The sequence below is a fragment of the Erpetoichthys calabaricus genome, chromosome 2 (assembly GCF_900747795.2).
Source record: "Erpetoichthys calabaricus chromosome 2, fErpCal1.3, whole genome shotgun sequence".
NCBI lineage: Eukaryota > Metazoa > Chordata > Cladistia > Polypteriformes > Polypteridae > Erpetoichthys > Erpetoichthys calabaricus.
In genome coordinates, this window is record NC_041395.2 from 314,771,026 (window position 1) to 314,787,239 (window position 16,214).

The 16,214-nt window shown below is 40.8% G+C and overlaps 1 protein-coding gene across 1 annotated transcript in view; it reads right to left on the reverse strand.

Annotated features, from left to right (window-relative positions):
• Positions 1 to 16,214, reverse strand: part of LOC114645628 (catenin alpha-3-like) — a 1,052,567-nt gene that overhangs the window by 226,715 nt on the left and 809,638 nt on the right. Inside the window, exon 5 of the mRNA XM_028793457.2 lies at positions 893 to 1,093. Coding sequence (XP_028649290.2) covers positions 893 to 1,093 — 201 coding nt within the window. The remainder of the gene's footprint in view (positions 1 to 892; positions 1,094 to 16,214) is intronic.

Genomic DNA, 16,214 nt, shown 5'->3' on the forward strand with positions numbered 1-16,214 from the left:
CCGAGGAAGTGGATTCTCTCCCCTCTTTTTTATTCTGTTCATTTTTATTCATTTATTTATCTACATGTTTTTACTATTATTAAAGTTTTACTCTGTTGGCCTAGCTCTCTTTCTCATGGGTGGGGGTCGATTTGTTCCAAACCTAACTTTGTTAAACTTGACTTGCTTGCATGGAATATTATTTGATTTTAATAAAATTAATAAAATGTTAAAAAAATAAACCTTTTGATTAAGGAAAACAATATTAATGTTAATATTTAGAGACTAATGTAAAATATGATGCAGCATGTCAAAAAGCCTGTTTGGAAATAACTATAAAAAGAAGTTGTCTTTAGAGTCTTCAGTAGTTAAAAAATGCAGAGACTTGGTGACTTCAGTCACCGGTTACGTGGAAACTCCTGGATATCCTAGAACATATTATATTACATACTGTATGTCTAATCTTTAAATGTTACATTTTTAAACACCAATATCATAATAAACTGGATGATTTTTGAAGCAGTTATCAAGACTATTTTATTCTTGTGGATATTGCATTTCCAAGCAGTAACACAGTTTAGACCAATTTATCATGATTGAAACTTAATAACAAGATGCAAGCTGTCAGTCTAGATTTATGTTGCCATTTTATGTCGCTGTGATGAATTGCTAAATGTTTTGTCAGTTATCTTGATGAGAGTAAAGATCAGTCCTTTCAGTCTATTGTTCTAGTCAAGCCAAAACAAAACTTACTTATCCGATGTACCTACCACAGCAGACAAATTGTGGACTGGCTCATACAAAGGACTCCTCTCAATAAATGAAGCAAAGGTGTAGGGAATGATGCAGAGCCCAACTGTATCTCAATACTTGGAAATGCATTCTGGGAGAGCAAACATGGACCGCAGCTTACCGGTATTAGTGAGAAAGTTCACATTTTTCAGGACTCCTTCAGTATAGGTGCCTGGCTCATAGTTGTCCATCTCTCCAGTTACCACGTGAGCTACTCGAGTGGACCGCCCTTGAATCGCTCCTGCTGCTTGGTCAAAACAGTCAATGTCATCTTCTCGAAGGGCAATGATGCATTTGTTCACATCTTCCAAAATATGGCTTTCTGCAAATGAGAGGTTACAGTTGTCAATCAAGCAATCCAATTCTTTATATTGTGTTGTGTTCCAGAGATCAGAAAATAGACAGACATGGCGTAAATGAAAGAAGCTGAAAGCACAAAGCCTGTTTTTGCAAAGGGATACATCAGTGAAATAACAGAGATACACATTTGGTTTACTCTGGTAATGTCCTTCAGGCCAAGAGCACTGAGTGTATCACCTGTCCATAAGTAAAACTATCATCTTCTTATAATCAAAGACAATCTAAACCAAAAGGATACAGAGGGATACGCTTTTGTATAACAGAAAAGTATATAAGGATAGTCCAGGTTATGTATGGGGGAGTGAGGTCTTGGGTTAAAAGCAGTGTTGGGTACCAGACAAGATCCCAGTTCGAGGAGGGATCTTCTTTAAGTCCTTATCTCTTTGATTTGGTGATGGGTATCTTTAGTCAGGGATGAAAGACCAGTGCCCCTGGTGCAGGCTTTTTGCTGATGACATTGTATTTTGTAGCACCAGAACAGAGGAGGTGAAGAGGAAGTTGGAAGAATGATAGAGGGTTCAGGATAAATAGAAAGAAGACAGAATATATGAGATTTAATGATAACCAGGATTCAGAAGTTAGCCTGCAGGGAGAACTTTTGAAAGGAGAGGATACATTTAAATATCTAGTATAAGGGGTAGCCCAAAATGGAAAATTAAATACACAGATAATGCAGTGTAGATGGAACAAGTGGAAGAAGGTATCAGGAGTATTGTGTGATTGAATTAAGACACTAGACAGTAAGACCAGCAACAATATATGGAGCTGAGATATGAGCAGTAAAGGGAGTGCAGGAGAAGATGTTAGATGTGACAGATATGAGAATGTTGAGATGAATGTGCGGAGTTACGAAAAGAGACAGAATAAGAAAGGAGACAATCAGAGGTACAACAAAAGAAGGAGAGATAGCTAAAAATGTACAGGAAAGTAGATTGAATTGGTATGGACGTGTGATGAGGACAGATAATGAATACATAGGCAAAAGAGTGATGGGAATGATAGTACAAGGGAAGAGAAAGCGCTGGAGGCTAAAGTGGGAGGTGGATGGATAAAATAAAAGAAGATCTGGAGGAAAACAGCTTGAGTGGCAAGGAGGTGCAGGACCGAGCTGCATAGAGAAGGTTGATCAGGCACATCAAACCCACATAGAAGTTGGAAAGGATGAAGAGGAACAAGAAGAAGAACAACAACGTATAAACTATTGTGTATTTAAAATAATTAATAAAGAATAATATTATGTATTGTCACACATGATTGCCTTTTGTTTTTGTGCCTGAGTGGACTTTCGTTTTCCTTTCATTTTTGCCTGAAGGCGTGTTGCTTAGTCGAAGCCACAACATTATTAAATGGGATGACCCGGTTGGTGTCCCAGTTTTTCATTGTTCATTGCCTGCCATTCCTATACCCGGCCACAAGATTAAATAGCAAATACCAATGGAATTAGAAAACACCTATAACAATGAAAAATTAAAAACATTGAAAATAATCATTAAAATTAAACAAGATTAATAAAAATCAATGTGTACATAGATGTTGAACTCAAAAGTCAAAAGAAAATCAACATGACATATATTAAGTTGGCCATAAGGTTAAAAAATAAATATGCAGGGAAAACAAAAGTAAAAGGGGTGGTTTAAACTGGGGATATTAAAACTTTGAAACCCTGGCCTACACAATGAAGACAAAATAACACTCCATGCAACTCCATGAATAAGTGATTGAAAAGCACAAAACAAGCAGATATCTGAGTCACTGAATATCCCTGGGTGTCCATTTAAATCAATCATTAAGTAATCAAAAGAGCATGGCACAGCAGTAGATCTGCCTAGAGCAGGCCGTCCACAGAAACTGAGTAATTGTGCAAGAAAAAGACAAGTGAGGGATACAACGAAGAGACCTATGAGAACCCTAAAGGAGTTACAAGCTATGGCGGCTGAGATTGGAGAACTGTGTAAACAAGAAATGTTGTCCAAGTGCTTCACCAGTCACAGTGAAGTGGCAAAGAGAAACTCATTGTTAAAAAATCGGGAGTGGTCCCCCATAGAGTTTCTCGTATATACTCAGATATGGGGATGGATATTTGAGGAGTAAACCGCAAGACAATGATTATATTTTTATATTGTGTACATTAAAGAACCATCAACAAAAAATCAAATCAAATTATTATAAAAGTAAAGTTAAATAAATCAGATTCTGCAGCTGCATAAATACAAAAGTACCACTTCTGGCTAGCGGAAGTAGCTCAAAAGTTGATAGAATTCTACTTTTGTACCTAATACTTGTATGCAAAATTTGGTTCACCTAACTGAAAGCGCACTGAGGTTATCATGTTTACATACGTACACACAGACACACACAGACATAATTCCAAAAATGGTAGTTTTGGACACAGGGAGGTCTAAAACTTGAGATTCATCAAAATCTCGAGGTCAAATATTTGGATGATTACAACACCTTCCCTATACTTCGTATATGAGAAACTAAAAAAAAAAAAAAGAAAAACGCACTTAACAGCTTGGCTAGAATTTGTCAGAAACTACCTGGGAGACTCGGAAGGCAGTTGGATGAAAGTTCTATGGTCTGATTAGACCATAGTTTAACTTTTTTGGCCATTATACTAAACATAATGTTTTGCAAAAGCCAAACATTGCAAATTATCAAAAATATACCTTCCACCACCATGAAGTATGGTAATGATAGCATCATTAGAACATTAGAAAAATTAAGACAGAAACAAGCCATTCAGTACAAACTTGTCAATCCTAATTACTGAGATTGTCTAAAATGTCATGTCGAGATTTAACTGTCCCCAAAGTCCTGGGGCCTCATGTATAAACGGTGCGTACGCACAGAAATGTTGCGTACAAACCTTTCCACGCTCAAATCGCGATGTATAAAACTTAAACTTGGAGTAAAGCCACGCACATTTCCACGTTAACTCATACCTTGGCGTACGCAATTTCTCTGCTCGGTTTTGCAGACTGGCGGCACCCAGCGTCAAAGCAGTGCTACTGTTCCTGTGTGGTTACCTTTTCTTAGATCCACATCCACGGCGGCGGCTTTATCAAATACACTGAAATTAACTGCATATTGTTTATTAGTGTAATGCATCTGATTGTAATTAACCTGTAGCAATATAATGGGCCAGGGAATAGCCATAGTATTCCAAATACCATAACTGCTTTAGCGTTGTTACGCTCACTGCATCTTGTTCTTCTTTTTGCTGCTCCCGTTAAGGGTTGCCACTGCGGATCATCTTTTTCCATATTACTCTCACTGCACCACTCGGAGTATTTATATCACTGTATCTGAGTGTGAATCACAGAAGCAGATGATCGGAAAGAGAATTATCGGTATATAGTTTCAAGTACACACTACCTCAACCACGGCAAAAAGCGTCAAAGCCTTTCCTGTACGGACCTCGCGTTTCAGAAACAGTTTCATCCCAAGAACTATAAACGCACTCAATCAGTCCATCAAGTGCTCCTTGTAGAACTGTTTGTACTTATAAGTACAATTACATCACTGTAAACTTACACTACAGTTATAATATTGCACAACCTGCGCTACTTTATAAAGCGCGTATGATGACAATATCATTTTTAAGATGAAATGCAGCAAAATATGTTGCTTATAGTATACAGATAAAACTTTAACTTCATTTAAATAATCTGTATTGTTAATAATTAAACATGTGAGGACACTGTGCCGCAGCGTATAGCTAGTTCAAGGATAGCTCCTGTCTTGCACTGTATTCTTGCTGGTGCTGACGCGACACTGGAAGGATAGACGAATAGAATAATTAAACATGTACTACGAATATATTTCAATGTTCCTTAAAAGTTTTGAAGAATCGGCGTTCTAAGCTTACAAATGGCTTAACGTCTATTACAGAGCTGATTGTGTGGTGATTGGAGAAAGAAAAGTATGGACAGGAATTGGAGGTTAGTACGTTTGAAAGAGACAGTACTTCTGTAATAAATTATTTCATCGAAGGTCGCACATGGTGCAGCAAGCCTCTTGCGTGAGATATGAACAATCACTGCGCCACCGTGTTCCCATGTTTAATAACATGCTTTCATTCCTATCATCATGAAAATGATATCACATATACATCTCAGTCTTTTAATTATTCAGAGAGCTGTAATATCACAAATGTAATGGATTCTGAAGAGAAAGAACGGAAGCACGCAGTGATTCACACACATAGAGCACATAGAAGATCAAACACAGAACAAACCATTTAACATGCTACTTGAGAAACTAGTAAAATAAACGATTTTAAGATGAAGTTTATGATGTTCTACTTTAATGGCAAAATAAACTACGTGATTAAAGTGGAAATTTCGAGATTAAAGTTGACATTTCGTGCTTTTTTCCCACTATGTGCCTATGTTTTTTGTTTGTACCCTAATAAGCTTTCATATGACACTCAGATGGTGGGCTACGACTTGCCTTTTCACGGCGACTTTGATATGTGATTTCTTTTTTATTTCGGGCACTGCGACTTTGTGAATTTGATCTTTCGAGTTTTTCCGACACTCTGTCACTCGATCAACTTTCTTTTGTTGTTTATATAACTGTTTAAACCAACAAATAGTACGTTTTTCCTTTGCCTCCACTTGGTATTCGCTGAAATTCTTATATTTCCCCCCGTGCTTTTCCCATTGTCTTTTCACAGAAGGCTATTTATATTGATTTGCATATTCAAAGAGGCATAATTCTGGGAGGAGTTGGGGCGGGACAGAAGGCGCGTGCACGTGCGTTACTTTTCACGCTGATCGGGATTTATGTAGTGGAAGAACGTGAAAGTATGCGTGCGCACAGATTCCTGCATCTGAATTTTTCTGTGCGTACGCACAATCCCGCTTTTGTGCTTACGCCATGTTATAGTGTGAGTTCTACGCATGGCGTTATACATGAGAGCCCTGGTCTCCACTGCAGTACTTGGTGATTTATGCCATGTGTCACTGGTTTGTTACATGCAAAAATAAAAAGTTTGTGCAAAATCTCCTATTAACAAGTTTCCAGCCATGTCCCCTTGGTCTTGTTGCAGAATTTATTTTAAAGTAACATCTGGGATTCACTCTACTAATTCCTTTCATAATTTTAAACACTTCCATCATGTCACCTCTAAATCCTGGTTTGCTTAAACTGAAAAGGCTCAGCTCCTTTAAGGTTTCCTCATAATTCGCCCCCTTCAGTCCTGGATTTAGCCTAGTCAGTCTTCTCTGAATATTCTCTAATGCTGCTATGTCTTTTTGTAACCCAAGTACTCCAGATGATGCTTCAATAATGCACTATATTACTTAAGTATAACCTGTCTTGACTTGTACTCCACACATTGTGATATACGTAGAACCAAACAACCTATTAGAATAACTTTTTTGCACTGCTTGGATGTAGATTGTGACTCCCATGACTTTCATGTCCTTCTCATAAGATGTACTTTCAAGTTTCAGTCCTCCCATTGTGTATTCAAATCTAATATTTTATTTCCTAAACGTAATACTTTACATTTACATATATTCAATTTCATCTACTGCAAATTCATCAGTTGCAGGTTTATGGGAGGCACTTGGGAGGCTCAAAGTTCACCTGAAAGAAGGTTCTATGGCCTGATGAGACCAAAATTGAGCTTTTTGGCCATTGGACTAAACGCCATGTTTGAACAATGCAAATTATCAAAAACACTATCTCTACTGTGAAGCATGGTGGTGGCAACATCATGTTGTGGGGGTGTTTCTCTACAGCAGACCCTGTGAGGCTTGTGAGGGTAAAATGAATGCAGTTAAAACACAGGAATGGAGGAAATCCTGAGGTAGTCTGCAAGAAACATGTGCCTTGGGAGAAGATTATTTTTCCAGCAAGACAACAACTCCAAACATAGAGCTTAAAAACGACAAGGTGAATGTCATGAAGTTAGCAGAGTTAGAGTCCAGAGCTCAATCCAATTGAGAATTTGTGGCTGGACTTGACAAAGCATGTTCACTTATGAGTCCCATGTAACCTGACAGGGCTTGAGTAGCTTTGCAAAGCAGAATGGGGGAAAAATGGCAGTGTGCAGATATGCAAAGATAACAGAGGGAGCCCTGTGAACATAGATAATAATAATAATAATAACAATACATTTTATTTATATAGCGCCTTTCCCATGCTCAAGGCAAGTGGTGTGAGCCTAAAAGTACCTCTTGAAAAGGATGGAGGGAATTTTTCATAATGGCACCAAATTTTGCCACCATCCTCTTTTGCACAACAGCTTCCAGTGTGTCCAGGGTTCACTCTGTGAGAAGCAGGCTATCCTGACAAGTTTACTCAGGCATTTTGCATCTTTTGAGCTCAGTTTGCTTCCCCAGAACACCACACTAGCTGCTATGAACTGGTAAACTTTCAGAATCTTGCAGAATGCATCAAAAGACCTGAGTCTCCTCAAGAGGTCCAGTCTGCTCTGGCCATTCTTATATAGCACCACTGTGTTGTCAGACTAGTCCAGTTTGGTGTTTAAGGGAAACCCTAGATACTTGTTGATCTACAACACTTCTCTAAAGCTAATTGGCACACATGACATCCACTACCAGCTCTTTTGACTTCCCGATATTGACCCACAGGTGGTTCTTCCTGCATGAGAAGACAATGTCCTCCAAAAGCCCTTTGTTCTCTGACTTGTCTCCATTAATTAATGCAGCCTATAATGGTGGAGTCAACTGGCAAATGCTGCTATTGTACTGGAAGTCTGTTTTGTAGAAGGTATGCAGGAGACAGGACAGTTCCTTGAGGTGCTCCAGTATTATATACCACCATTTCCGACACACAGTCCCTGAGCCTCACAAACTGCTGTCTGTTGGTCAGGTAGTCTATGATCCTGGAGATTCATCAAGATGTATAGTCTTGAGCATTTCCCACGTCAATGAAGCAGAATGGTGTTAAAAGCACTGGAAAAATCAAAGAACATTATCCTGACTGTGGTGCCAGCGTTGTCCAAGTGAAAGCAGGCACTGTGGAACATGTAGATCAGAGCATCGTCCTCACCTTCCTATATATATATGTGTCTGCTTTGCAAAGTGCAGAGGGTAAAGATGTTCTTTGTTCAACCTGGGGTTGAAGCTATTTCTGGACCAGCCACTCAAAGGTCTTCGTGATGTATGGAGTAAGAGCAGCTTGTCTGAAGCCCTTGGGATCATTGGAATGCTCTTTATTTAGCACTGGAACCACATAGGATGTTTTTCACAGCTGGGGAACCTTCTACAAACTTGGGGATGGTGCGAATATGTTGTGAAATACCCCACAGAGTTGGCTGCTACATGCATTCAGCACTCTGGTTCTGATTCCATCCGGCCTTGCAGCCTTGTTCGTGTAGAGTTTCCTCAGCTCTCTCCTTGCTTGATCAGCAGAGACACACAGTCCAGAAAGTAGAAGGGGAATGGAGACCACAGGTGTGATGTCATTGTAGGAGAAGGTCATGCATGGTAGAGCTGGAAGGTGGGATTCTGAAACCTCCTTAACTTATACACAGGCTGGTAGTGTTGTTCTATACACACAAGAATGAATAAAACCTGTTAAAGCTCCTTTCCTCTGCAAGTTTTAGAGCCTGTTTGTACTCCGTGATAGCCCTAACCCGGTTCCACACTTGCTTCACATTGTTCTGCTGTAGCTCCAGGTTCTCTATGAAGTGAACTTCCCCTCACAGAGCTGCTTCCTCCTTTTCTGCAGTCCTGAAGGACTTCTTCTTTTTATTCAGTAGGAGTCTTTTGTGATTCATGATGTGTTGTCAGTAAAACAGCACACTTGTCTTTGTTCATGCCATGTTATCCACAAACTTGATGTAGTCTGTGATACAGTGACTGGGTCCCTCCATGTCACCACCATGTGATTTACAAAGCATGTCCCAGTCAGTGTCATGAACTGTATATCAGCCTCCACTGTCCATTCCTGCATGGTCCTGGTGGTGACTGGCAGCCGCTGGACAATGGCTTTATATGGGGGCATGAGCTGTACCAAATTATGATCAGATCTGACCAAAGGTGGCCCAGCACCAATTATATGTCCAGGGGCCTGTTTTCCTTTATTGAACAGTCCACAAGGTAATAAAATGTTTTGAGCATGGGGGAAAGTGATGCATAGTTAAAGTCCTCAGAAATTATGATGGGATGGTCAGTAGTGAGTTTGCTTACCACAGAATGTAATTTGTCTGCTGTGATTACTATGTATGCCGAAGGGAGCATGTAAACTTCTGAAACAATGGCACGTGAAAACTCCCTTGGAATATAGTAAAGCCATAAGCCCACCACCAGCAGCTCAACATTTGGGTTGCACATCAGTGCTTTAATTAGAATGTGTCTGGGACTGCCTCATTTTTCATTCACAAAAAACGCAAGTCCTACCACTTTAGCTGCCGAAAATGCATTTACTAAATACTTGAAGGGGCAGAATACTTATGTGATCCATTAGTGTTTTATATTTGTAATTTATTGATACCACTTTGCAGAGATCTGTTTTGCTTTGAGATTGAAGAGTCTTTTTCTGTTGATCAGTGTCAAAAAAGCCAAACGAAGTCAACAATAAAATGTGAAAATTTCAATACTTTTTATAGGCATTGTACATTCTCAGACTTGAATCCAGTTCAGGGTTGCTGCAGCTTATGGCAGCACTGGGTGCAAGGTGGTCAAATCTTGCAAGGCACACATGCACACACACACCCATGGGACCCATTTCGAGTTGTCAATTAACCCCACTTGCATGTCTTTTGGAATGCTGGAGATAAAGCCACAAGGACACGAGGAGCCCACATAAACACCACACAGGCAGTGATCAAGCGCAGGATTCAAAATGGGGACATAGGGTCCAATGAAGCAGCAGCACTAACCACTGGGCCATCATGCCACCCATTTTGTTATGTTATCTTTAGCTAATGTGAAAAAGGAAAACTGTTCACAAAATGTAGAAATAATTTGGATATGAAAAATAAACGAGCAGAGTTAACTTACTTTCACAGAATATTTTGGATATTATCACTTTATCAATAAAGCTGTACATGTTGTCCCTCCTTTAGTATAGCTAATGCTTCCTTTACTTCCCCAGGCTACTGAAGCGTTGGATAATACGGGGTCTAATTATTGCCTTTTCTTTCTCAGCAGTATATTGCCTTTCAGATATCCTGTGTCCAAATACATGCCATTCTACAAGCCAGCTATGACTACATGATTGTGTTTGTCACTTCAGGGTAAAACACCAAAAAGGACAGAGATGAATTATTTATGGTTGCCGCTGGCTTCACATCTCATTCATAGTTTATTCTTTTTCCTTTAATTCTATTTACAGCCATGTAGCACAGTAAGACGCCTGAACTCCGCAGTACCCCCGTAACACAGGGCTGTGACTCTGGTGGGTCAGCAGGAAAAATGAAGGTTAAAGTGTACCTATTATAGTTCCACCTGCAGCAGTTCTGCACTGTGACCCAAATACCACGAGTGCCTCCCAATCGTTTGACACCAACGGGTGAGCCGATTTCACCCGCTAATCAGCAGCAACATCTACTGCTCGATCACTTCACTTTGTTCTGCTTTAAATGGTTCAGTTAACCAGGCCTTGCAGTACGAGTAAGCCCTGCTGACTACACACAGTGAAGTATTAATGCAGACATTTCCCAAATAGTCAAAAAAAATCTGTCATATTTTTGGCAGTATATTTGTCAGTGGATTTACACTCCAAATGACTTGTTTGTTCTTAAAGTTTATAAGTTATTTGTCCAGATACATGGTCATTTAGAAGTAACAGGTCTTTCTGGTCTACAAGCTTTGCTATGGAATAATACATATAATAGAAGGTAGTGTAAAAATTAAAGAAAATATATGTTAATGCAGACAAAAGGTACATTTTTTATTCCTGAATATTCCAGCTCAGGGTTACAGTAGCATCAGATGCAATAGAGAACCAAACCCTGGACAGGATGCTGGCCCGTTGCCGGTCAGATATAACCACACACACATACACTCACTGTGCACACTCTTAGGACCACTATAACTAATCCTGGATTGGGCCTCCTTTTGCTCTTGAAACAGTTTTTCGTGGCATGGATTCTACAAGATGATGGAATCATTCCTTGAGATCCTGGTCCATATTGACATGACTACATCAAGCAATTTCTGCAGATTTGTAAGCTGCACATCGTGCTGTGAATCTCGCATTCTACTAAATCCTAAAAGTGTTGTATTGGATTCAGACTTGGAAGGCCACTGAAGAACGCTGAACTCATTCTTCATGAAACTAGTTTGAGATGACTTGTGTGTTATCACGCTGGAAGTAGCCATTAGAAGATGGGAAAATTGTGGCCATGAAGGGTTACACATGGTCAGCAGCAATACTCAAATAGGATGCGACATGGAAGCAATTAATGGTATTAATGGGTCCAAAGTGTACAAAGAAAACATTTCCATACCATTACACCACCATCATCAGCCTGGACTGTAGACACAAGGCAGGCTGGGTGCATAGATTTATGCTCTTGGTATAAAATTCTGACCCTACCATCTGTGTTTCTTAGCAAAAATCGAGTTTCATCAGACCAGGCTGCATTTTCCAATTTTCAACTGTCCAGTTTTGGTGAGCTTGTGCCTACTTTAGTCTCCATTTTCTGTTAATGGCTGATAGGAGTGGAATTCCAATGTGGTCTTCTGGTATTGTAGCCCATCCAACTCAAGGTTTGACATGCTGTGCATTCTGAGATGCATTTCTGCTAACCACAGTTGTATTGAGTGGTCATCTCAGCTATCAAAGCCTTTCTGTTAACTTAAACCAGTCTGGCCATTCTTCTCTCTCATCAACAAAGTGTATCTGTACACAGAACTGCTGCCTATTGGATGGTTTTGGTTTCTTGTAACATTCTGAGTAAATTCTAGAGATTATTGTGCATGACAATCCCAGTAGATCAGCAGTTACACAAATACTCAAACCAGCCAACAATCATACTGAAGTTGAAATCACTGAGATCACATATTTTCCCCATTCCAGTGTTTGATGTGAACATTCACTGAAGTTCCTGACCTGTATCGGGATGATTTAATGCTTTGTGTTGCTGCCACATGATTGGCTGATTAGGTAACTGCATGAATAGGCAGGTGTACAGGTGTGCCTAATAATTTGTTCAGTCAGTTTACATTCCTGTTCAATTTAGACCAGCTATAGATTGACAGCTCTGCAAATGATTATTTGACATTGCAATCAATGAAACATACTCTGTGAAATAAAGACTGATCCCTACGTGAAGAATTTGCCATAGGAAAAATACAAAGTAAAGACTAATTGCTTAAAATGGACTAGTGTAACCCATGAAAGACGCTGCAGAAATCCACACAAAGATCAGTTATGTTTCTGATTTAGCGAGAAGTGAAAGTCCTCCTCCCTTAAAGATAGGGTGAGAAGCTCAGTCATCCGGGAGAGGCTCAGAGTAGAGCCACTGCTCCTCCGCATCGAGAGGAGTCAGATGAGGTGGCTCGGGCATCTGATCAGGATGCCTCCTGGACGCCTCCCTTGTGAGGTGTTCCGGGCACGTCTAACCGGGAGGAGGCCCCGAGGAAGACCCAGGACACGCTGGAGAGACTATGTCTCCCGGCTGGCCTGGGAACACCTTGGGATTCTCCCGGAAGAGCTAGAAGAAGTGGCTAGAGAGAGGGAAGTCTGGGCATCTCTGCTCAAGCTGCTGCCCCCGCGACCAGACCTCAGATAAGCGAAAGAGGATGGATGGATGGATGAAAGTCCTCCATTCATCCTTACATTTTTCAAACTGGCCTTTTCCATTAAAATACTATAGGCCGGAATGAGCCCTGAATAGGATAGAAGTACATTGTAGGATGCGTCCACGCTCACATCAACACCCAAGTGAATGGTCATCTATAAATATATGTCTACTTTCACGACAATGAGACACTAACGCTGAATTTGGTAGCACTGGGTCCAAGACAATAACCCATCCACCACAGGCTGAATAGACGTTTATCGCAGGGCTGACTCAGGCACACATCTACACTCCACATTGACTTTTGTTTTATTGTGTTATCAGTTCACCTAACATGGGAGGTACCAAAGAATGTCTTTGTGATCATGCGGGTCCAGATCCATGCTCTCTCTTCCATATTTAAGAACCTCTTGAACCCGACACCATCGATAACGTAACCAGATGACCGTGGCAGATGGGGGGGACAAAACACTCCAGGCAATGGGATGGTGTCCAAGTGCTTTTATTAAAATAATTCATTCAAGTGTCCACATAAATAGTGCAGTGCTTCCAATAAATAATTAAATAATCTGGTGATTAAAAACAAGGCTAAAAACGAGAATTAAAAAAAACAGTCATTGGGTCAAATGAGCCAAGGACAACTCCTTCCTTGTCTCCCCAGCTCACCCATTGCTAGCTCAGCTGGCGGAGACTTCAGCAGCAGCGGACCTTTCCATTCCGACCCCTGTCTTGGCTGCCTCCATTGGCATCTGCCAGATCACTTGGGGTCTTTAGTCCTTTTGTCATCCTTCTCGTTCACACATTCATCCCTCAGGTACCTGAAGAGGACACCACCTCGATCGCTCCCACTCTGCTGCACAATCAGTGGAGACGATCCTTTGCTCCATTGCAGTACCACTGACCAGACGCTGCCTATTCCCAAATTAGCAGCTGGCTCGTTCTCTCTCCACCCCGATGCTGCACTCTCACTCTGCCTCCAATTCTCTCATTTGTCTTCTTCTCCCCTTTCTTCCTGTGCTGCCAGTACTTATATGGCTCCGTGGGTGCAGCGTTTCAATCACCACCACAGGAACCCGATGAAGTAATTGAGAAAGATTGCACCCTCACGTACAGGTGCATCTCACCCCTATTACTTCACCAACTCCCCACAACTCTGCGAGTGGGCCCACAGAGACTGACACAACCAATGGATCATTTAATGAAACATCAATTCTTTCTGAGCCACGGACCTGCTATACCACAGTCTTAAGTTCCTTGCATAATGGAGAATTGGAAGAAATGTCAAAAACAACTGAGTGATATGAAATGAAAATTGACTCACACATGTGTGTCTGAAGATACCAGTGCCGGCACCTGCCACTCCACAAGGTCCTGCCCCTTCTGGTCTGGAGCATATAAAAACGTCCATCCTCGGAAGGTGGAGTCTCACTTGTGACCCCAAGCCTTTGACAGAATGGAGCTCCCCAGTCGGTTCCAATGAAAAAGACCCACATTGGCTATGACTTTGTTGTCTTTTACTGCGCTCCCGAGCAGCTGCTTATTTCTCAAAATTTTATTGCTTTTTTTTACCTCACAATTAAGCAGGGTGATGGGGTTGGCATCCTGATGGTTTTTGGGATACTGCAAGCACTCTGTTTCGCAACTGATAGAGCCCATCTCCTGCATCCTTTCAACCATATGCTTAATCCACTTGACTCAAAGAGACTATCATGGGGCGGAGCTTGATCTTACAGTACTAGGTACCCTGGGAGTCATTCGAACCCTGGACAGTGGATTTGTGAGGTATGTCACAAAACCAAGGGGTGGCAGAGTGCACTAATTCTTTTCTGTTAGCAGACCGACCACGGGAAATTCCGCTTGGGTCTGATGACATCACTTCCAGTTCAGGAGCCAAGACATCACTTCCGGTCCCGGTCCCGAGGATATCACTTCTGGTTCTGGCCACATCACTTCCAGTTTCGGCCACGTCACTTCTGGTCCCGCCCCTGAGGACATCACTTCCGGTTCCGGGCACGTAACTTCCAGTTCCAGCCACATCACTTCCAGTTCCGGCCACGTCACTTTTGGTCCTGGCCCCCGAGGACATCACTTCTGGTTCCTGTCTGATGACATCGTTTCCCATTTGCCTTCTATATAAGCACCATAATTGCCTATTGCCATTGTTCTTTGTTATGGACTGATCTGTATCATTTGAACCACAATTTTGCTACATCCTTGGTAGCCAATTGCAAGAGTATATGGGCGTCTACTCCCAAACCTCTTTTCATGTTGTGTGGATCATTTTCAGGTAGCAGCATTAATAATAATAATAGTAATAATACTTAACCACTGTACCACAATGCTGACCCCTGGGCTAAACCTGCCCTTCATTAATTAAGCTTAGTTTATATAAATATGGGAGCTGGCTTACCCCGAACTTTTACAAAATGTCTGTCACTGTTTCTCCTGAAAGAAAATCTTTTAGGTCATAAAATCCATAACATGATAGTAAGGGATATTACTAAATAAGTCCAAATTTATACGCATGACTTAACCAAGAGGCGTTGTGTGTGTGCGTATGTGAAAAAGGTTACTGTGTACCAATAAAATATGAATGGCACTTTCACCTCTTATAACAGTTCATGCAGAAAAGGGTGAACTTTGCTGCAAAACTGCTGTAAATTAATCAACAGAGCGGCCTGAACAGGATTTGATGAAACGGAACTCTAATGATGGAGAGAGTGAGGCAGAATGAAGTACACACAGCACCCCAGATTCATAAATAATTAAAGCTTACATTTTAAAGATACCAGACAAGTCTGCAATCACATTTGATAAATTTCTTCCCCTTTTAAAGGCAGTCTGGTAGATGAGCCAGTCTAGCTGAAACCATCAAAACTATAAGCCTCCGTGTAGCCTTAAAATGGCCCGTGGGTTACATACAGTAGTGTTTTCCTACCCCTTCACTTTCTGCACGCTTTACAGTGATGTAAATTTAATTTAAAATGGATAGATTTGCCATTTTTGCCCTACAATATATACTCAATAACCCATAATGACAAAGTGAAAACACATTTTGAGAAAGGTTTGCAAATTTATCAAAAAACAAAAACTGGCATCTCTCATAGGTATTGATATCCATTGCTGTGACACTCCAGAGTGTGGTCAGGTGCATTCTGTTTTCTTTATTTCTCCTTGTGCTGTGTCCAGAACTTGATTGAAATTAATTGATTTGACATCGCTTAGAAAGGCACGCGTCTAGACATGGAAGGTCCCACAATTCATACTGAATGTCAAGGAAAAAAAAACAAGTTGTGAAGTCCAAGGAACTCTAAATTGTAGTAAGGATAAGATCAGGACAAAGGTATAAAAT